Genomic DNA, 24,348 nt, shown 5'->3' with positions numbered 1-24,348 from the left:
ATTAGCTAGAAGGGTAAGTAGAATAGCTCTATTGAAAAACACTGTGGAAACTAAGGAAGTATACTCGCGGCGTAGGAACATTGGAATTCATGAGGCACCTAACGAATATTTATATTGTACATTGACAGAACTTGGCTCGAGGCTACAGTTGCCGGCACCGAAACACGAGGAAATTCTCCTGATTATTTCAGTCTCATGATCTGGATCCGCGGTCACTACCTGCCCTAAATAGATGTATTCCCTTACCACTTCCAGTGCCTTGCTACCTATCGTAAAGTGCTGTTCTCTGCCGAGGCCGTTAAACATTACTGTAGTTTTCTGTAGATTAATCTTTAGACCCACCCTTCTGCTTTGCCTCTCCAGATCAGTGAGCATACATTGCAATTGGTCCCCTGAGTTACTAAGCAAGGCAATATTATCAGCGAATCGCAAGTTACTAAGGTATTCTCCATTAACTCTTATCCCCAATTCTTCAAATCCAGGTCTCTGAATACCTCCTGTAAACACGCTGTGAATAGCATTGGAGAGATCGTATCTCCCTGCCTGACTTCTTTCTTAATTGGGATTTTGTTGCTTTCTTTATGGAGGACTACGGTGACTGTGGAGCCGCTATAGATATCTTCCAGTATTTTTACATACGGCTCGTCTACACCCTGATTCCGCAATGCCTGCATGACCGCTGAGGTTCCGACTGAATCAAACGCTTTCTCGTAATCAATGAAAGCTATATATAAGGGTTGGTTATATTCCGCACATTTCTCTATCACCTGAGTGATAGTGTGAATATGGTCTATTGTTGAGTAGCCTTTACGGAATCCTGACTGGTCCTTTGGTTGGCAGAAGTCTAAGGTGTTCCTGATTATACTTGCGATTACCTTAGTAAATACTTTGTAGGCAATGGACAGTAAGCCGATTGGTCCATAATTTTACAAGTCTTTGGTGTACCCGTTCTTATGAATTAGGATTATGTTAGCGTTCTTCCAAGATTCCAGTACGCTCGAGGTCATGAGGCATTGCGTATACAGGGTGGCCAGTTTTTCTAGAACAATCTGCCCACCATCCTTCAACAAGTCTTCTGTTACCTGATCCTCCCCAGCTGCCTTCCCCCTTTGCATAGCTCCCAAGGCTTTCTCTACTTCTTCCAGTGTTACTTGTGGGATTTCAAATTCCTCTAGGCTATTTTCTCATCCATTATCCTCATGGGTGCCACTGGTACTCTATAAATCTCTATAGAACTCCTCAGCCACTTGAACTACCTCATCCATATTAGTAATGATATTGCCGGTTTTGTCTCTTTAACGCATACATCTGATTCTTGCCAATTCCTAGTTTCTTCTTCACTGCTTTTAGGCTTCCTCCGTTCTTGAGAGCATGTTCAATTCTATCCATATTATACTTCCTTATGTCAGCTGTCTTAGGCTTGTTGATTAACTTCGAAAGTTCTGCCAGTTCTATTCTAGCTGTAGGGTTTGAGGCTTTCATACATTGGCGTTTCTTGATGAGATCTTTCGTCTCCTGCGATAGCTTACTGGTGTCCTGTCTAACGCAGTTACCGACTTCTATTGCACACTTCTTAATGATGCCCGTAAGATTGTCGTTCATTGTTTCAACACTAAGGTCCTCTTCCTGAGTTAAAGCTGAATACCTGTTCTGTAGCTGGATCCAAAATTCCTCTATTTTCCCTCTTACCGCTAGCTCATTGATTGGCTTCTTATGTACCAGTTTCTTCCGTTCCCTCCTCAAGTCTAGGCTAATTCGAGTTCTTACCATCCGGTGGTCACTGCAGCGCACCTTGCCAAGCACATCCACATCTTGTATGATGCCAGGGTTAGCACAGAGTATAAGGTCTATTTCATTTCTAGTCTCGCCATTCGGGCTCCTCCACATCCACTTTCGGCTATCCCGCTTACGGAAGAAGGTATTCATTATTTGCATGTTATTCTGCTCTGCAAAGTCTACTAATAACTCTACCCTGCTATTCCTAGTGCCTATGCCATATTCCCCCACAGACTTGTCTCCAGTCTGCTTCTTGCCTACCTTGGCATTGAAGTCGCCCATCAGTATGGTGTATTTTGTTTTGACTTTGCCCATCGCCGATCCCACGTCTTCATAGAAGCTCTAGACTTCCTGGTCATCATGACTGGATGTAGGGGCGCAGTCCTGTACGACCTTCAATTTGTACCTCTTATTAAGTCTCGTCACAAGACCTGCCAACTTCTTGTTAATGCTATAGAATTTCTGTATGTTACCAGCTATATTCTTATTGATCAGGAATCCGACTCCTAGTTCTCGTCTCTCCGCTAAGCCACGGTGCAGGACGTGCCCACTTTTTAGCACTGTATATGCTTCATTTGTCCTCCTAACTTCACTGAGCCCTATTATATCCCATTTACTGCCCTCTAATTCCTCCAATAGTACTGCTAGACTCGCCATTGGAATCTGAACCTGGCACCGTTTAACGCTAGAACGTTATCTAGTGATGTATGTTATCTGAAAGATGAAACTTGGAAAAAGTGCAAAAAAGACCCAGAAAATCTTTCATACAAAGATGAATACAGAAACCTTGTAACCTCAAAAATTCGACAAGCAAAACGAATGTACCTCATGCGGCAGTTTACATTAAAAAAATATGATAGCAAAAAAGCTTCAGAAATGGCGAACGAAATGATGCGCAGATCCAAGAAGGCGTCTATTGACGACACAGTAAAAACTTTCCCAGGCAGAATTTCCACATCTTATGCGATAAATTCAATACGACTTTCACAAGTGCAGCAGAAGAACTGAAACGTATGAACCCTGATAAATATAGCACATACCAGCCGAAACGTGGTTGTGTGCATTCTGCGTATTTGCTGCCTATTTCTGAATCTGATAATATGCTATAATGCACCAGATGAAAAAGAGCAAACCACCTGAGTATGATAAAATTTACTTTAGAGATCTGGGGTGCTGTAACGTAAAACTATTCCAAACTTTTCTATTCCAATTCTGTAATCAGCCCTGATTGGCCAAAAGCTTTTTTTGGACCACCCCCACTTCACCTGTCTGTCACGCAACGTCACGAAAACCGCAATACCTCCCCATCTGATATGATGTGTACACACTGATTATGCATGATTTCACAGAAAAAAGAAAAACAGTTATTTCTAATTCGATCCATTTTCACCATTAGCCCTCGGCTGTTGGTAAAAAGTTTTCGGGCTGCACCCACTTCACCTGCCTGTCACGCGACATCACAAAACCGCAAGAACTCACCGCGTCAAAGTGACGTGTACTTGTTAAAGATGCATTAATATGCCGAACAAACCTGTATTTTCTTCTGAATAGCTGCAGGCTGCCCTGTTCCGAAAGGAATAAGAGATGGCTGCAACCGATCGCTCAGGCGCTCGCTACTCGCACCTGCCGGAGAGCATGGGTTTATTCGTGCTTAATAAAGCTTTTTGCATGGCTGTGTAACATTTTCGAGTACTTCCGGCACATTTACGACCTCATTTTGCCAACTCTTCTTTGCTTAAGATCCATTTTAACGTCATTCTTAAGCTTCTGTTGCATGCTGCCGCGATTTTCGACCAGCCGCCGCGTGCCAAGTAAGGGAAAGCGAACCAATCGCAGACGCTGACACCACCTTTTTCATCCAGTCATCGACTTTCAGTGCAGTAGCTCGGCCCCATCGAATCCCTCTCCACTTGAGCGTGCTCCTCGCCTCTTGTCAGCCAATTATATAAACCGCTCAGTGTAGGAAATTTTATTTGTTTTTCAAGCAAACAAAAGTGACCTCGTATGTACGAGGACAGCGTTGGATTGTTCTGTTCAGACAACCTTGCGGGTGACTGCCTGGTGCTTGCGTTGGCGGTTTCGCAAATTTGACGACAGGAGATTAGAATAAAAGCATATTGGAATAGTTTTAACGTTATAGGGCCCCTGTTTTACAACTTTAACCCTTTCGCTGTCGGACCTTTCTGGCTGTGACGCACCCCCAGTGTCGGCTTGGTTTCAGGGAACGAGCATAACAGGGAATGAACATAGCAATTTATTTTTGATTATGATTGGTATACAAATAACATAGTCAATGCAATATGCACATTTCAGTGTTCTGCAGCTGTTGTTAGTAAACATCATCATCATCATCAGCCTGACTATAAAATCCGTTCAACATCCGAATCTGACGATGCGGAACCCTCTTCCTCGCATGCGACTCTGTCCGAGTCCGAATCTGAGCTCGGCTCTTATTCTGAATCGGAATTGAGCCACCGCTCCAATGAGCAGACAAAGGTCCCGCGCGCTGAGCCATCCGAAAGTAACCACGCGCAGGGAGGATGCGCTTTCAGTTGCCCGCACAACGGAGATAAATGGGAAGTTGCGTGATCAAGAAGACAGAGGGAGATGGAAAGAGGCTAAACAAAGTTTGAAGGGCTTTACGTTTACTGCTGCAAGCTGGAAGTGAGGGTGCGCCGAGAGAGCGAAAGCAGCAATCGAATCACTTTTTTCAGAGGCAACGGCACGTGCGCCTGAACTTGATGCGCCGTAGCAGGCACACCAACAGAAGAAAAATAAAAACCTTCAAACCAGCGGAGATGGCAGAACAACCCTTGAACCCATAACCACACGCACGCGACGCATGATCCAGCGAACGCGAAGCCACCGTGCCACTCAGAAAAGAGAAAGTGGGGAGTAGCAGTCGCACCGTACTCTTCAATACATGGACTTACACAGGTCGAGGCGAATATACGATCTTGTAGAAAGAGTCAACAGATGGCTTGGCCAATCCAGGAGCGCCAGCTTTGCGCTCAGGCGCGAAATTTCGAACGCACGATAGAGAATGTACCGGTACGTCAGTGACACTGTTGGGGGAAAGCGCGATGACGTACCGGTACGTCCGTGACAGCGAAAGGGTTAATAAGCTAAAGGAAGTTATCCTCAAAATAATAAATGGAATATCCGAAATGGGTGAAGTACCAGATGAACTAAAAGTATCCATGTAAGACCATTATATAAATATGGCAAAAAGTCGAGAGTGCGCAACCTATAGGCCAATCGCAATTTTATCTTCCATAACTCATATCATGAATAAGCACATTGCGTCTACCATGCAATCATTCTGCGACAAGTTTTCTTTAAATAACACTGCACAGTTTGGATTCACAAAGAACAAGAACTCTGTTACACTACTTGAAGAATTCGTGGATTTTATCAACAATGCATTAGAAAATAACCAGGTAGTACTAGCCCTATTCTTAGACCTGACCAAAGCATTTGGTACAATAGACCACACTATGTTGTTGGAAAAGTTGAACTGCTTGGGCTTTTGAAATGAATTTAACAAATTCTTTAGTAATTACTTTAAAAATAGAGTACAGTGTGTAAGACTTGGAGACGTTTATGGCAACTTTCAACCAATAAAGTATGGAGTACCACAAGGTAGCATGCTCGAACCATTGCTTTTCAACATATATGTATCTAATATAGGTCTGTTAAAAAAATAATTCGAAGGTGTTTCAATATGCAGACGATACGGCACTTGCCCTGAAGGTGTCTGAATATAAATTATAGAATCAAACCTTTCAGCAGGATATTAACAAAGTACTAGACTGGTTTTCAGAAAATGCAATATTTGTAAATCATAAGAAAACTAACTAATCTACTATGTTTCAGAAACCCGCACAAGAATATTTCTCTACAGCTGCCTTTATACCTGTACGGCTAGATGTGTACCCCTTGTAGATGCCAGGTTTTAGGGTACGAACCAGTTAAGTATCTGCGTGTTCTCTTTTTTTTGACCAACCAGTTACATGGATTGAACATCTTAGCGATATATCTAAAAAGATAAGGGCCGCTGCAGCAATGATGTACAGCTTGCCCCGCTGAATTTGTGGATAATCATATACAAAGCATTAGTTGAATCAGTATTAATGTATGTGATAACATTATATGGTACTTGCTCACACTATAAAAAACAAACCTTGAATGATACAATAAAACGAATTGCAAATACAGTAATTTAACGACACTCCATTGCAATCGGTTGACATAGAAAAAACATGCGTTCTTCTTGGTGTACTACGGATACAGCAGCTCTTTAATTTTGTTGTGCTTTTGCGGTATTACTTCTCTAATGATTTCAAGATACCAGTTTGCAAAAATGTAACGTTACGTACAACAGAGCGCTTCATTAAATCACATTGTCATACTAATTATGGTAACAAGAGGCTCGAATATTATGTTCCAAGTCTTTGTTAATCAAAGTGACAATGGCCTGTTCGGAATTACTTCCAAAAGTGAAATGCATAAATAAATTAGAAAATGTTGTGCATGACTGTAAGGGCCAATATATGCTGTAACACAAAGGTTCTTACATGTACTGCATTGCCTTGACATGAAATACACTCATTTTTTTTTACACTTTCTTTTTAAACACATCATTGATCTTTGTGTATAAAATCTGGTTTTGTAAGATGCTGTTATATACACCTGGAATAGCATTTATTTGTTGAATTGTTGAATTTGGAAAAATAATGGGTAGCATGTGATGTTGATACAATAACGCTGTGGCACAATTTTGTTATATACATTTAGATGCTCTATCTACTACCTGGTCAGTCGACAAGCGCAAAGTGCTTAGACCAATCAGTTAAATGCTATCATTACCAAAGGTATTTTTTGAAATAAAAATTGAAAAAAATTGAAGGTAAACTACTTCTGTTCACTCTGTAATCCATACTTTTCTCACTGCCTATTTTTTAGCGATCACTTGCATGCCTTCATCTCTTCCTATGTGTCTTTGTTATTAAAGTGTAAAAGCATCTCTGGTACATTTGACTGGTTCCCACTGTACTACTCGGTACTCTGACAATGATGTGAAAGCCGCTCTAGTTGAATGCCTGATAAAGCATGCCCAAGCTGAATTAGAGCAATCGGAAGCCAGAAGAGGATACACTTCATGTTGTAAACAAATCGGATGCTTAGCTGCCAAAGCACCACTGTGGCAGACTCCACGCTTCAATTCAAGGCTGTGTTTTTCTGTCGTTTTCATTGTATGGTTGGTATCTGTCAAAGTACAACTGAGCAACAGAAATGTAGCTTTGTCTCTAGGTGACGATTCGAACTTACGACTTTTTGATTTTGAGCCAAGTGTTCTAATCACTGCATTGCAGCGGTTCCATCGAAGTGACTGAATAGTGCCTGTCTTGTGCACTGCGTTTCTTGTCCTTATCTTTTAGGGCTATATATTTACTACTTCTTTATAAATAAACTTGCCCAAGAAAACGTTTCGCTAAGTAGGAGCATATAATGCAGAATGGCTAATTTGTGTGTGCTTTATGCAGGGTTAGAGGTTGATGTTGAAAGCATTGGAACTCTGCAAAACAATGAAAAGGCACATTTCTTTGTGTGTGCTCCCAGGTTTTTTGTGTGATGAATAAAAAACTTGAAATACTTCCGAGAAGAAATGCCAGTGAGGAGGCACGAAATTTGCGAGTGAGGAGGCACTACACACCATAACAGTGTCGACGAATTTTAAATAACTTAAAAGTATTGTGGTGTGCATTTATCAGGACATGTGGGCATCTCTTGGTTATCACCATTACATTTTGTTCGGTCTCAAAAGCGGTCTCAAAAGCGTAGTTCATTTCATCCATTTCATTCCTTTACTTCTTTTTGTTACTCTTTGCAATCTTTCCTACCAAAAGTAAGATGACTAATCTCAGCGTAGCTAATCTTGCACCTGCATTCATATTTATTTTACTGCAGTCACATGGTTGGTGAGAAGCAGGCAGATGTTTTCAGGCAGCAAGAAAATAAAAATTGCCCATTCACTCTCAAATGCAAAGTGTACTGGAGAAGGAGCAGTATGCACTGCTTCGAGAAAGACTACGAGGAGTTTGACCGAAGCCTTGCGCCTGTATTGCCTTAACTGTGTGACCTCTCACTCTGGTGCTTTACTCTCCGAGACCTTCATTAATTACAGCAAAAAACCTCTTGAAAATTTGGTGGAAGTGCTGGGCCATTTAGCAACCTGAAAATTCGTAGCCGGACGCTTCTTCCCATTTGGGCCATGCCTAAGGGCGCCACATAGCCCGATCCTCCACAGGCATCGCTGATCGTCTGCTCCAGTGCTCTATGCCAACGAGATCCTCCCGTCTTCAGTGGCACCGAAAATAGCTCTGTCAGCACTGGACCTGCCCACATAGCTGACATGCCTGAGCTGTGCCTCAGTAGGCACCTAAAGAATGCAGCGGCTAGATATTTTCATATTCTTTTATATCTGTTGAGGTTTCATGTGTCTACCGTCCACTAGTGGGAAATTTTGCAATTCAAGTTGTTGCTGCTTGTCATGCTTGTTCGCAGCTTATTTCACCACTGTGCAAGTTGGCAGTGCAAGGGCTGCCTGTTCTTCCAAATTATTAAATTTTCTCATTGAACAAAAATCATTTGCAGTCATGAATTTGTCTATATTTTTATATTTAATTTACACCTATATGCACAATAACGTAATTGACAAGATAAGTAAATGTGCCAGGGCATTTCAATGTAGACATCCAAAATTTCATGCCGCTTCTTTCATAATGTTTCAACTTTCTTGGCTTCGCATAAAATTTGCTAATGTGCAAGTGATCTTTGCATTGCTTTTCCGCATACTTTGGCATCCAGTATTGACTGCCTAGTAGCTATGCACTTGTAGAATGAAGTTAAATTTGCAATATCTTTTTTTGTAGGTGCGGCTGACTCGCGAATTAGAAGGCCACAGTGCTTCGTTCCAAGCTCACATTCAGAAAATGGAGCCAAACGAAGGACCCATCACAGTTTTCATTGAAAAGCTGGGAAAAATGTGAGTCTATTTAATTTTGTTGTAGTCGTGGCTCCTGAAGTAAATGAAAGCACAAATAATTTTCTAGAGTGCTTAAAGGTCTGCTGTCCACTATTATCTGTGGTGCAGTGTCCATTGAACATTCTTGTGCTTCATTTGTTGGAACAGATGTAGTAATGGCTGAGCTACAACTGTTTGAAGGAATAAGCTTTCCAGTGTGCCCATGACTGGCAGGGACTTGCTTTTAACTTAGAGCCAGAAGCTTGTAGACCCTTTTAGCTACTATATAGGCATCTCATTAGGGGGAGAGTTGACATTTTTCACATTAATTGAAAGGAGCTTGCTAATGAGGTTAAGTTCTAGAGAAGCTAGAGCATTTCAGTCAGTTTTCTCCCAGACAGGAAAGCAACAATGACAGAATATGTGTGGAATGCATTCACACATTTTTAGTAGAATGTGATATTTTGCTAACCATCTCTGACCATTTGAAATTCAGCTGAATGATACGTGCAGTTAAGTGACGAGAGTGCTATATTTGGTCCGAAACAAGACTGCGATTGTTGATGAAATGGCAGCATGTCTTGAGGAGTTCGTGTTCATTGAACTGGGGCAATGCGGTCTCACTTTCCATTCCAAGAAGTGATGGCAACAAGATGCAGTATAGCACATCTCTTCTCACCCTGCCCTTTTATCTCGCCACAAGCTACTTGGAAACTATGCTTGTATCCCGCTTTGGATTGGGTAAACCTCACCAGGTACTTACTGTATTTCGTCGCTGTCTGTTGAAACTGCTTGTGCAGTCCTTTTCTTCTCTCTTTCTTTCTTTAGAATGCTCCTCCCAGGTCAAACTGGGCTAGCTTGTGGAAGTTCATGGGGAAGGGTATAAGCAAATTAGGATGACTGGAAAATTAGGATGACTGGAGGATGCTGACAAAGTTCTGTTCTGAGGTAGGAAAAATTTATAGGAAATAAATTTGATGGAAGTACACAAAAACAAACAATATTTGAAATGAAAACCTTGAAATATTTCATGTCCCATCAATTTACACAGTTCACTTTCAAACAGTGGTACAAACTAACAGGCAATGTATGGTTATGTAAATCAATGTACTAGTTAAAATGTTAAATGTTACAGCACCATGATGTTCTTCATCCCCTTATTGTACGGCGGGATTCTGTGTGTGTGTGTGTACACGCACACAGAGAGAGAGAGAGAGAAAGAGACAAGCTACTGCATTAGTGCATATCTGCACGAGCATTAAAATGGTCACACCAAGATAACATCTGATCTTGATGGGCAATATGGTACATGTTCTCTTCATCCCCTTCACCCTCTTTGTGATTAACCTCTTGGGGACGGCATCTTATTCAGACCAATTCACAGTTCTTCCAGTACTTGGATTCAGCCCTGTATTCATGGCTGCAATTGCTATAAAATGTTTTCCCTCATAATTTTTGTGTCTGTTGCTGGTCATTGTTTTGCAGGTAAGCCTGAGAGTGATAAGCAAGTCTTTAAACTTCAGGGTGTCTACCAACTGGGAGAACTGGGAATTCTCAGGGATTTTGAATAGTCTGGAAGAACTCTGAGGGAAAACTCAGGGAATTTGTGCTTCTATCAGAGAAAATTAGCTGTAATTTTATGGAAAGGGAATGAAAGTCTCAGTTATGCTGGCTCGAGTAACTGACAGGAATCGTAATGAATCTTCTTTGATGCCCTGTCGTCGGATGGAGGAGTTGCTAGCGTACAGTCAACGACCAACTTTCCGGATGCCCGATAATTCGGACGGCTTCACGGCACCATCACGTACCCCATAGAGTCAATGTATCAGAACGTCTGAAATTTCAGACGCAAGAATACCGTATTTACTTGCATAATGATCTCATTCGCGTAATGATTGCACCCCTGAATTTTGTTGTCAAAATTCGATTTTTTTTCTTTCCCGTGTAATGATTGCACCCTGAACTTGTCGCAGCGATGTGTCGTGTGCCAAGTCTAGCTAATGATGATTGTGCTTACCATCTGTTGAATGCTATGCGAATGACTCTTGAAGACATACCAAACGGTCTGCACGCACCCAACATTCTTAAGCAGATGCTCCATTTCATTCCTTTCATCACTTTCTGCACTTCCATGAAGAAAAAGCTACCACCAAACTTGCCTCGGCTTTATTATTTGTAGGCTTCATAATGGTTTTGGTCAACAACAACATAAAGAGTGCCTTTCAATTCTTGTCTGCACTCGTGGGCATGCAACAAATCACGAGCGGCAACGACAGTGGCCACGTTTACACTCATATGTTACAAGTGAACCCTATTCATACATCGACGCTTGTAACGCAGCTAAGATATTCGCCCACCCTTAGTGGAAACATGCCGTATTAGGATAGCAGTGAAGACAAATGCCGCAGTTTCCACAACATGCCCGCCATGTTTCCATTCCACTGGCAGCTAAGCGTGCCTATCTCTGTTTCTGTCCCCTCAAAGTGGACCTGGCTACGTTATTGTCACACACTTGCCGATATTAAAGATATTATTCATTACTGATACGGAAGAAACTGTTTCAGTGCGCGTAATGTACTCACGAGAAGAAAAATAATTGCCGTCGGCGTGTTCGGCTTGCTCTGCCGGCCGACATTTTTGTTTTGGTGTCCCGCACTGACAGCGGCTGCTGCCTGCTTGTCATCCCGCAGCAAATGCGGGATGAAAAAATAAAATTTTCATTTTTGTGGAAAATTTAACCCGCGTAATGATTGCACCCCTGAATTTGCATAAATTTATTTTGACAAAAAAGTGCGATCATTATGTGAGTGAATATGGTACCGTTCCCCGTCCGATTTTCCGAACTTTTTGCCGTGATTGCAGGTCCGAAACGCCATTAAAGCCACAACTGCTACCGTTTTGATTATCTAGCTGCCTCGAACCGGCGCCCTCGCACGCAGATCCCTGGCAACCGTAGCCACTACTGCAGCAACGCTAGGCCAAGCTGCTTTGATGTTCACTATTAAGCTTCTTGCCGTCCTTTAAAACTGATGGTTGCACTAAAAGGGACGAACACACGGGGAAAAGACGACACGACGACGAGGGAACGCTACTTATAACTGCTTTATTTTTGAAAAGGGTTCAAATTTAAGACAAGTACAACACGTGCGCACAACCAAACTGCACCAGCCTTCTTTTACAGATAATATCGCAATATCGCAAGCAGTCACGGGAAGTGAAATGATAAAAGACCAAGCAGCAAGAAGTGAAACAAATTACCAATAAAAGACAGCAATGGACGAAAAGCCATATGTTATGGTTTTACACATCTCTCCTGAAGTGTGCGCTCAGCCGAGTACAAATTTATCGAAACGTCGCTGACGCACAGACCCGCCTTTTTTTCTATGTAATATGCTTCCAGAAAAACTCTAGCTTTAGTGCTTGCACTTTTGCCATGAATCTTTGCTTCTTTGAACTGTGGCATGCGCTCGCACACCATCACATGCAAAACTAAATTCGCAAGCTTGTCTTGGTTTGTAAAGGCTTGAGAGTGTTCCCTTAAGCAGTCATTGAGGCAACCCAATATAGCACTTCCTGCAGGACAGGGGAATAAAGTATACCACTCCTAGGGCACACCTGAAAAAGACATCTTTATGCTGCTTTTTGCAACCGCGCTGACCTTCACCACAGATGCCGTTGAGTGCCATGTTTTTTATTGAAAGAATTCGCCACTGTCAGCAATGGCACCGATTCCGCCTTTGCGGTCCTCGCGATTGGATTTGAAGCTCGGAATGCACGTAATGTTGCATAATGCTGGTTCCCGAAAGTCCGCTTCGCCTCTGTACAGAAATGTTACTTGGTGAAGAATATGCAAAAGTATTGCGGTGAAGCATAAGCGTGGAAAGGGGCTATTGCCACAGGACACAGTGTGTATTCCTTAATTATACACGCCTGCACCCGGTATCTCCTGTTACAGTACGAGCACTGATATGCCTATACGTGTACCGATAGGCGTTCAGAGCTTTTTCGAATGTGCCTGTGGAGATTTGAGCCCTTAAAGGGTCCCTCACCAGCTCTAGCCATTTTGAGCTGACAAGCGCAGAGCATACAGTGTGCAATAACGATCATACTTGTAAAGAACTGCATTGCTACGCGCCGTGGAAAGGTTTGAAATTTCAATCCGAACGCCGCTTTCCCTTCTCCTTGCGGTGACTGCGCTCCAAGCCAGACGGTGACGTCCTCGTGTCCCTGCGCCTATGTGCTCGTGTCCTCAGTGTGACGTCGCTCGTAGTGACACGTGAATTCGATAATTATTCAAGGCAAAATCTGTTATCTGTGTGATCTGTTGCTTGAATCGACGAATTGTAGTTTAGAGAAATAAAACACCAACAGAATGTCTGCGTGTTTTTTGTTTTACTTCGCACCGAAGCAAGAGAGACTTCGTCTGCTTGTTCGCACGGTCGTGCAGTCATGTGCGCAGGTACCGAAAATATGTCATTTTCTACCGTGTTCCAGCGCGTAGTCATGTTCTGCGATCCGTTTGTTCTGCCTCAGTATTCGTGTAGCACTGAATGATACTGTCAGTCATCTGTCCTTGTGCACAGAGCTCAATGTCGTGCACTGCACGAACTAGACAACAGCTAGAGTGCGACGCTGTCAGCGGAAGTCAGTAGCATGGAAAAAAAAAAAAGAAAAAGATGAGTAAAATGAAAGCGTGACATATGCTTCACGCATTCCTCGAGGTCCGCTATGGGAGAATGCAGGGAAGGAATTCCGCTTGCGGAGGCTAGACTGGATGAGTGGAGAGAGCGTCTTGCTTGGCAGTGAAGCCCGCCTGTTGAAATCATGGGTTCGTGGCGCTGAAATATTTCTGTATCTGGTATTAATGAGCCGATTTGAAAATGTTTTTTCAGTAGAACGCTCCATAGAGGACATGTAACAACTTCCAGCGTATAACCAAAATTTGCCATGGAACCTGGTGAGGGGCCCTTCAAGGGTAGTGAAAGACGTAGTTATTTTTTTCCAACAGGCTGATTTTTTGGACATTTTCGCGGCCCCTAGGCAGTTCTAAAATTGCATGTTGACTGTGCAACTGACCAAGGAGGTGCTTAATATGGTCCGTGGGGCGAACAAACTGCAGAAGGTGGACGAGAACAGAAAGGACCTACGCATTGAGGAATTAACGGGAAAAGAATCGTGCTGCCGCCGTTTTGAAGGAGCACGAGCTCAAAAAAAGTGTCGGCTGATGCCGAGATGCAGCTGTCCCTCATCCAAACCAAAATAAACTCTTTAAAGCAGTGAAACACAACAGTGAGGCGTCAATCGTGCACAGGCTGACAGTATAAACACTACTCATTAGTATTCAAACTGAATTAAGTTTTTTTTTATTTTTTTGCAAGCTTACTAGAGAGCGACAGCATCTGACGACATGAGTCCAACCCATCTTGACATAAAACATAGTTCTGCATCACTTTAGGGAATTTTTCAAAGGCACTCGGGGAAAACCTGGAAAACTCAGGGAATTTGGAAATGTTAACTTGGTAGACACCCTGAACTTAGTATGTGTGGGTTTCTCAACATCAAAGCCAGAACTGAAAATGGTGAAATTTTTGTATTTTTAAAGGTGCACAGTCCCGTACAGCAGTGTTCAGGCGCTACCCCTCCCAGCACACAAAGGTAAGTATCGATGTGATGTAACCTTCCCAGTGAATAAAGCAGTAATGAACTTTTGTTAACATTACAAACACATTTTTATGTTCCAACCAAGTTTGAATTCATTTTTGTGAAATACATGACAACTTAAAATTTTAATTCAGAATAATTCATTTGTATTCAATTTAGCATATGTTGCAAGCTTGAAGATAGGGCTGTTGTGTATGTATGGCACTTCTCTGTTAAGATTCAAGCTTAAGAATGGTGCCAAGATATGATGCAGGCATAAAGTACAAGACAGGCGCCAACTTCCAACTGATTTATTCCAGGAAGCGTGCGGCAAAGTAAACTACAGATGCATGTGCATTCATACACACAACAAAGAGCGCCTGTGGGTAAAAGATACCTGGGAAAAAGCTGCAACCAGGTTACTAGAGATTTAATTTAGGCTTTTCATATATAAAAAAAGGGGGGGGGGGGGAGTAGAATGCGTTGGCATTCGGTCATTCCTCTATAACAAGAAATAGAAGTATTTAGATGAGGCTTTTAAAACAATATGGATCTTCCACAATGCTGTTGGTTGTGTGTGTGAAATCTCATGCGCCTCAAGTTTGCTTGGGCATCAGCTCCCTGGAACAAATCAATTGGAAGTTGGCGCCTGTGTCCATGTCCATGTTATATCTTTGCGACATTGTTAATCTCAAATTGTGTGCCAACTAATCCAGCAGCACGTTTTATTCTTTGTGAAGACTTGCTTGCATATCATTTATAAAACCATACCTTAACATAATTGTAACCCTGAATAAACAGGCTATAATAATATCCCCTAAATTTCTTTTTCTTTTTTCATACACTTGCTTAATGCTTTCTGCAACAGGAGAAATGAAGAGGCCGACTGATTTATCTTTTGTACTGTGCGTACACAATTAGTGACTAAACAGGTTTCTCAATTAAAAATGGTAGTAGATGGCTGGTGGACTGTTTGGTCAAGATTCATTGTGTGCGGGTAGTGCAACACCAGGCAGCCACTTTATATATTGAAATGTGTGTCCAGTGTTGCATTCCTATGTCCCAATGAATTCAACCAGTTGTTTGTGACCATAGTGGGTTATATTTAGGGCCGCAATTTCCCAGTATTGGAAAGGAAGTGTTGACATTACTAACCAGACTTGGCTGTGTGCTGTACAGTATAGTACTTATGAATAAAGGGAAAATCAGACATCCACCCATTCGTAGCAATTGCTACAAAGGAAACCCCATACGGGTTCCTCGAAAGAAAAGCCTCATAGTTGAAGAAAAATTTGTCCTGGTCCAGGACATGAACCCGGGACCACTGCGTTTCCGGGGCAGCCGCTCTACCATCTGAGCTAACCAGGCGGCTAGCAGATGGCAGGGCGAAGTCGAATTTGTCGACAACACGAAGCAAAGGCAAGAGTTTGACGTAGTAGTTCTGTGGAAACCCTCAAGGTGGAGAGAAGTAATGAATAAAGGGAAAATCAGACCTCCACCCATTCGTAGCAATTGCTACAAAGGAAACCCATATGGGTTCCTCGAAAGAAAAGCCTCATAGTTAAAGAAAAATTCGTCCTGGTCCTTGACACGAACCCGGGACCACTGCCTTTCCGGGGCAGCCGCTCTACCATCTGAGCTAACCAGGCGGCTAGCAGATGGCAGGGCACTTTTGGCACTGAGCGCTGAACGACAGCGGCCCGCAAATTCCACAACGCGGGTTTTGCATTGCCTTGAGAGATTGCACCACGCTGCGCCTCCCTCAGCCGTTTCTACCTGCAGCAGTGGCTTAGTACTTATGGGGTTATGCTGCTAAGCACAATGTTGCGGTATCAAATCCAGGTTGAGTTGGCTGCATTTCAATGCAGACGAAATACAAAAACGCCTGCATCCTGTGCATTGGGGGGATGTTAGAGGTCCCCCGGTAGTCAAAATTAATCCCGAGTCTCCCACTACGTTGTGCCTCAATATCAAATTGTGGTTTTGGCACGTAAAACCATAGAATTCAATTCATTCTTCTTCTAGCCGGGCGCTGCGCTCCGTCTCCCTGGTGTCTGTCGCTGCCTCTCGTGCAGCCTTCAGCTAGTTTTACTCTAGCTAGGCAGCATCCATACGGACCGATGCACAGTATGGCGGGGTACAGTGCGGTGTAGTGGGTCGTGCCGTTGCGAACATGCACTACACCCATTTTAGATAGTGGCTGGTGCCATCTCCAACCAACCTCCTTTGCTGGTTGCCATTTCATCCTTACATCTGCTCTCAATTAGAGCCAGCAATTTTCTTTCCAAACACTTTTTTCTTTTAACAGAGGCATTCTCCTCACTCTTTTCGGGGTTGCCATATTTAGTCACATGGCAGATTCCCATACACAGCTCCTCTTTTGCCAATAGCTGGCCTTAATCAAGAAGGGTGTTTGGATCAGTATGCTTCTTCCTAGTGTTACTGTGTTTGTTTATTGATGCAGTTTATTAAACAGGCTGAAGTAGGTGAAAATGTCTGTTTTGAATTTTAATAAGAATTGGGGACGTAATTCTGGAAGTACAACTATCTTACTACCACCAAATATCTGCTAACGCTCGGTCGTCGGATCACACTAATTTCGATTAGTTTTGAACACTCAACTGCGGGCACTACCTCTCTCCGCCGTAGCCTTTGCAGTGCTAGGCATTGAAGACAGTCTGGGAGCACCGTGAATCGGATCTAAGGCAATCTTTGATTGCCAATAACTCCGCTTCTGCTTAACGCATTAAAGTACTTCTTTATGCAAAGTATTTGTGAAATAGTGCAATTTAATGTCAAATGCATTTCTTGACTTCAATAAAAAGGGGTTCACGTCCCCTTTAAGGATAGTGTCAATTCTAGCATGCACTGATTCTTCAAAAGTGATCTTGATGAGAGAGGTCTGTGAGTGGAGCACTGTTCTGATCAGCGCACCGACATGAAAAGAGGCCCATTGCTCTAGTGGGGCATTCCACTGCTTGTTATATCTCCTGAAACTGAAAATTATGACCAAAAGTTGTAATTAAACTCGTGGTAAACACCCCACTTGCACCCTAAAAGTTCTATCGCTGCTTTGGACTTGCTGTGCAGCCTTTGCTTTAACAGAGATAAGTTATTGCATTTGGTTCCTGCCTACAGTATTGACTTGGCGCCAGGGGCCACCATACAAGCTGCGGGGTTGCCTCTACCAGCACTCACTGCTGTCCAACCTTCAGGGTGAAGTATTTGCAAGTTTATTCAATGCTTTTCCTCATTTCTCATTGCCTGTTGTGCCCTTCTTAATTGACCGACTTGTCAGAGTGGCTGAGTGTCGTAGCGCTATACCATTAAGCGTGATGTCACGAGTTTTCCCTTATGGCAGCAGCTGAATTCTGAACCTGGGCAGCTTTGGCATGGAGTGTGCCATTCACATTTCTTAGTTAGGAAGGGAAATTGTTTTGAAATAGTAACTTGCATTAGATGACGTGTTCCTACACTTTTCAAAGCGCAGATGTTAGAATGTAGGTGTAGTCTTAAGTTCGACGAAGAATAGATGTGAGCGTCTTTTTAGAATGTGCCCCCTTTGAGCATCTGATGTTAATGAAGGGCTCATAACTTAGTTAACAAATTAGTTCACCTTAGAAGTTCAGTAGTAGACAGGGAATCTAGTGGTTTTGTCAGCAGAAGCAAATTTTACAAACTGGTGAAGCTATAATATTGTATGTGCATGCGTGCTGCAGCATTCGCTGTTTGTAGAAGTAACTCCTAAGTATTTCTTATCTACCAGCCTCTTGTAACCTCTTAGCATGTATGTGTGCCGAGGCACGGCTAAAAACATAGTGTGGTCCTGTTTTTGACCCTTGGTGATCATTTGTACATATTCACATGTGTGTATGGTGGGTTTAGTGTTGAACGAAAAGCTCTTGAAATAAATAACCACTTTATGTAAATTTTTTAGTTGAATCGGTCATTTCTGGCTGTACTTTGTGTGCAGATCTTCAAAAGTCGCAGCGAAGACTTGCACGCAAAGGAAAAGGAAAGGTGAGTTTTTGTTATTTTTAAAGTGCTGGCATGCAAGATGTATTAGAATTGCCTGCATACAGTGGTGACAAATTGATGTGGAATTGGATTGGGTAAAAAAAATAACAGGATTTCTTGTGCAGAAAGATATAGCAGCTGCCTCTATAATCTTTGGTTATTGCTTGCCAATTGGGTGCTGCTTACCTGCTATGTAGGTCACATTTATTCTTTCAGCTTTGCACACCTTTAACATATTCTGAGCTCTCAGTAAGAGCATGTTTTGCGACACCACTGATAAGTTATAACACATTTGTTGTGAGAACTGGAGGACCGCTGGGCACCTCTGGCACTAGGGTTCTGCAAAATTTACATGTTAGGAGGGAGAAACAATAAGGGAGTCACTAGGGGATACACGCAGAACAGCGCAGTTCCTACAATTTATAGCGTCATTGATCGTGTGATTGCCGTGATCATTGTGGATCCTTGAAGGCTGGTTGTGTAGATTAAATTCTGTGCATGGTCATATATGTCCTGTGATTAAAACTAATTTGCTTTTTTTTGTGGTTTGGTGGCATGCTTGAACATTTTAAAACAGCATGCTCAGTTTAAATTTTTGTATTGTATTGCGAGGTATATATTCGAGCATGCACATAAACAGTAATGTTCATGGAAGTTGCAACTTTTGAGGGCTGATTGTAATGAATTTTTTTCTAGAATTTTTGACCAGCTTTTTCTTTTGTCACTAGTCTGGACATCCATGCAGCTGAAAATCTTGGCAGAAATTTAACATCCATGCTCGGTTTTGTAGGGCATGTGCTAGATGGTACCATGTCTAATTTAGGCCATTGTCCCCTACCACTGAGTAATGGCCAGCTCTTCTGCCATTGGTTGGCAATTTAAGGGGTCATCAATGAAAAATATATGTGCCATATATTGGTAGATTGTACTAAAATAAATGGGTTTAACCATTTCAGAAGCCTAGTGCACTTGGTTAAACGGCAGTCAAAAATGATGTCCATGACGCCTTGAAAATTACACACCCGCTTTTTGTTCTTTAGTAGTTCTTGGAACTGCCTTGCCAAGGCTTATAAATTCTTCATTGGCAAAAGATGGAATTACACTTGCATTTGAAAACAAATGAGAACTGGACTTGGGAATATACTCGTGGGCCTTTTCTGCCTAGAGGGGACATAGTGTACTTCAGAATGCTGAAATAATCACTGTGGGAACTGCACTTGTATTTTAATATAAATGAGAACTGAGCTTGGGAATTCTCATGGGCCTTGCCTGCCCAGAGGGGACCAAGTGTACGTCATAGTGCTGAAAAAATCGCTGTGTTCCACTGAAATCATTGGAGCAGTACATTGGCCATAAAGTTCTTGTTAAAAAGGAAACATTGGCCTTTGTTCAGTTCGAGCAGGCAAATGGGAGACAAGTTATGAAAGCAAATTCTGACAGCCTAGCCTGTGCATGTGTTTAGATGCTGTTAACAAGCTATCTGTGATGTGTAAAGATTAAATGAACAAATACACTTATCAGTACTCTGGTGCTACCTCTAATGGGCCATTGCTGTGCTTTGCTTAGTGTCAATTGGCAGCTCAAGCAGCTGCCATCGATCATGCCATGTTTTTTTCTGTTTGAATGAATTGGGTATACTCTGTCTCCTGTATCTAATACAGCCTTTGATTATACTTCCTGCCTTTCCTTACACTTTCCATTCTCTCTTTCTCTTTTTTCATCCCTTCACCCCTTCCCCATGTGTAGGCTAATCAACTGTACGTATGCCTGGTTTTTCACTTCCTTTTCTTTCTGTCCACTCATTTCTTACTTGGACAGCTGTTGATCGACTGTAGTCATTTGAGCATTGATGCCATGCACCATTTCAGTCCTGTTCATTTGAGGCTCGTAATAATTAAACACATCATTTCATAAACTTGTGATCCTGAATTGTTGAACTGTCGCAGACCCCTTGCTTGACCTGCTCACAGATTACACAGGAGTTCCTCATGGGCGCTTGTTTCGTTGTGAAAAATACTCCTACAGGTCTGTGCAAATTTTAAAGGGGCCCTGAAACACTGTTTTTTTTTTTTGCGCTAATCATAGAATGGGCTTGCTATTAATTTGTTGTCCCATGAATCTCATGCCTGAAAAAATTTTTTGAATCCCTGAAGTGTAAGATTAGTTATCGCACCGATAGCTGGCTTTCTCTTTTTACATTCACTAGCACCCTGGAAGCAACATAGTGAAGAAATCAAAAGAGCAAAGCCCTGACGAAAAGTTGAGTGTCGCGGCACAAAAAGAGCTTGTTGCGGCACCCCATGGCAGCTGCGGTAGACAATTCTCAGTGCCCGTAGACGGTAGTGCCATGCAGCGATTAAGTAGAGAAACGCCTTGAGGAGGATCAGAACCCGATGATGCGATATGGCTACGTTTTTATGTGGCTAGTCTGGGCTTCGCCAACACTTGCCGTGCAGGCAGAGTGTGTTGTTTGCCTCTTTCGCTCGTATGATGGTCAAGAACAACAATAATAAGAGCATGTGCTATGGTTCCCAGTGCATAAACCAGATTTTCCACAACGAGGTAAGTCTTCTTCTTTCTGGGAAAATCTACCAAGCTACAACGGTTAAGGCTACGTATAGGCAAGGTTGTGACCTCACTGATGAAGGGGATTGCGTGCATTTGTAGAAAGTGGCAGCGGGCACTTCCTTTAAGAAGAATAAAGTGCAAACAGGACAGGAGAACATAAAAAGACACTAGCAATAATGAGCTATGTCTAGACTTTCTTCAGTCTTTTCTTTCTCTCTTTTTTTTTTATATTTTCAGCAGTCATATTAGGTAAATAACATTTTTGTGGTATGCGCTTATGAGAATTTTATGTGTTACTGTAGGATGAACGCATTCAAGAGTTTACACGGCATATGAAATGCTGCATAAATTTGGCTGAAAATCATATTTTCCCTAGAAACCTTTCAAGAAGTCGAAGGAATATGTCAAAAACATACAGCAATATGTCTTCCAATATAGTCCGCTATAGTTACTAATATTATTTGCAGTGTAACTGAAGTATGTGAAATATTGATTGTTCAGGTAATGAGGATTACTACGAACATGGGCAAATGATTTTCCTTATCTGCGTATGTAATCTTCATAAAGTCGAACATATTTAAATGTTTGAAGGACTGCTTCATGCTTTAAAAAACGCTGCAAATAGCTGAGAGGTAAAATGGTATTATGTGTTGAACATTACAGCTGACAGCATTTTTGTCCTTTTCGAGTGACAAAGTGTTAGGCAGAGCATGTACAGGATGTTTCCGCTCCTCGCCTCAAAATTCTTCCATGGCACTGTCATGTACGCGAGTGGAACAAGCTATGTAATGCCAAAGAAAAATGCATTAGCACGGATTTAATTTGTACTTATTCCTATTTAATTAGCTATATAATAGGAATTCCATTTCCATGCAGCTCACTATGTCACATAATAAAAGTGTCATGGTGCCGCAAAGTTGTCGCAACATGCTACACATGTTTATGTGCCCTCCGCTTCGCTTACGATTCTCTACCGGACAGCCATCTTGGTTTACCACGTGTGCCATCTGTAGGTCACAGGCATTGCGAATGCTACGTAGTGTGCTGCTGCCATCTTGAAGGCCACTCACAGCAAACGCAGCTACACACAGTGCAAAGATGAAATGATTTTTCTATCTCTTTGAGATCGCAGACAGATGTATTTTGCATTTATTTAACTCCACATTAGCAAATATGCATTATTGAGAATGTTCTTGCATTCACGAAATCTGCCAATAGCATTTGTCTGCCGACTGCTCTAGATGACGACTTTGTGGATGTGAAAGCAAGCGACTGTTCGCTGCTTTTGACACGAGATAGTATTTTCCCTGCTGCATTCAGTGCATTAGTATTTGACTCTCATGTTCACAGGAGCCTTGTTAACAGATCGGCAACGTTTTTTTACTATGTTCAAAAAGTGTTTCAGGGCCCCTTTCAGCTCCCAGAGAACTTGGCTTTGCCCCTCACTAGGTTTGGCTGTGCAGCATTAATACAGCCCACGGCCAAGCTCAGACTGTATTGGGAACTGGTGCTGTAATCCGCACATGTGCAGACGAAAAAAAGAAAAAAAGAAAATTTTCTTGCTAAATGCAATACACACAAAAAATAAATACAAAAAGATGTGAGTGTGCAGGATTTTTTCTTTTTGTTAACAAGTTAAATGAATATTAGTCTTAATTTTCCTACATTTCATTACCATAGGAGGTCCTGATTCACTCTCTGACTATGGGACCTCCTTCTGTATACACATATTTTTGTAATTCAGTTTATGCCTAAATAAAACCACTTCTGACTCTGACTCTCAGTCTTCCTACTACTAATGCCTAGGCAGTATTATCGGCACAGCATTCATTATTGAATCAAAACATGCACTTCCTTAGTATGTTTTGATTTGCCTGCGAACTGATGCTATTGCTTTGTGTGTTCGCCTTCCTTTTCAACCTTTGCAGTTATTTACTCGCGTGGCAGCACATCGAGATTGAGGTTCAGTTAAGATTACTTGGATATAGTAATATTGCACGAATAACATTGTTCTAGGCTTCATATTAAGCCAGTGCATAAGCCTACAGCTATTCATCAGCACATTTTAATGATCTTGCATAATATTCAAATGGCCATTTCTCATGATAACGATAAAAGCCGGAGCATATTTGTGTCAGTACCATACTGGAAAACTTGAATGGCAGTAGAATTATTTTCTTTCCAATATTTTCTAGCATTGAATTACATTTTTTAATTCAGACATTTGTGCACATGGTGGAGAAAATGCAGTGACGTACTAGTTTGTGGACACCTTTAACAGAGTCTCAATCATTCGACGTTGAGAAACGGACAGGCCAATCATTTCATGACCATTTCTCACAAATGCCAGAAGGCTGCGATAAGCAACCTGCAGTGTTCACTGGAGCTGAAAATGATGCACGGGGAACATTCCCTTATTCGTTTTTATAACATGAGAGAACTCTTGAAACAACTCCCTCTTAGGAAGCACCTACATCTGCGAGCTTAACGTCTTTGAGCAAGAGCCACATTGTGACATCAGTGACCAATGTGACATTACAAGATGTGCTGTAGGCAGGAGCAAGTGCGACGGCACTAAATATAAACCTTTCTGCTGGCAAAAGATGGTGCATTTCTCACTTAAATGCAGCTTGCGTGGCTCCCAGAGAAGTTGGCTTCATCCCTCGCCAAGTTTGAGTTGTGTATTGCTTTAAAGCCAGCTGCATGTCTTTGAAAGGGAATAGCTGCTCGTACTTCTTTCATAGTGCGTTGGCATATCCCCGCTCCAATACTTTCTAAAAGTTATCGATTAAATCAAAGCGACAACAGCAAGGTAATGTTTGAATGTTTTTTGTCTTGGAAACCATCAATGCACAGCTCCGTGGTGATATCAGGCAACCATGATGACACCTGCATGATAAGCGCAGGTACTTAGATCTCTGGTGCGGAACAAAGTGCTATGCTGTAGATGTTGAGCATGTCATTTTAGCAAGCTGTACCAATTTGTGCAATCCTTTGAAGATTTAGGGCATTAGTTTCATAGTAAAATGCTCATCTCATGCAGGGGACACAGGTTGACCTGTCCAGAGAATGAGATTCTTGTGTGATTTGCAGTAAACTTTTCGTGGGAAAGTTAATGGTTGATAATTGCAAACAAGGCACATTCTCCCTTGAAAAGTATGGTCTTGTCATGTTCTTTGAACACGAAGTCACCAGTCTCATTCAGCACAGACTGCTTCTTGTATATTTTGTTTTGATCAGAATCATTCGTAGTGGACAAGGCAACTTCATACAGATTAGTTACTGAATGTGACAAGCCTGACCTCATTTTGTCGACCATT

The 24,348-nt window shown here is 42.1% G+C and overlaps 1 protein-coding gene across 3 annotated transcripts in view; it reads left to right on the top strand.

The window, feature by feature from the left end:
* LOC142578879 (UDP-N-acetylglucosamine transferase subunit ALG13-like) overlaps positions 1–24,348 on the top strand; it is a 76,050-nt gene that overhangs the window by 19,271 nt on the left and 32,431 nt on the right. For all 3 annotated transcript variants that reach the window (XM_075688546.1, XM_075688545.1, XM_075688547.1), the window contains exons 11-14: positions 8,712–8,824; positions 14,406–14,458; positions 17,582–17,659; positions 18,417–18,463. In XM_075688546.1, coding sequence (XP_075544661.1) covers positions 8,712–8,824; positions 14,406–14,458; positions 17,582–17,659; positions 18,417–18,463 — 291 coding nt within the window. The remainder of the gene's footprint in view (positions 1–8,711; positions 8,825–14,405; positions 14,459–17,581; positions 17,660–18,416; positions 18,464–24,348) is intronic.

This window comes from Dermacentor variabilis, chromosome 4, assembly GCF_050947875.1.
Source record: "Dermacentor variabilis isolate Ectoservices chromosome 4, ASM5094787v1, whole genome shotgun sequence".
NCBI lineage: Eukaryota > Metazoa > Arthropoda > Arachnida > Ixodida > Ixodidae > Dermacentor > Dermacentor variabilis.
Note: the sequence above shows the minus strand (reverse complement) of the source record. Positions and strands in the feature narration are given on the sequence as shown.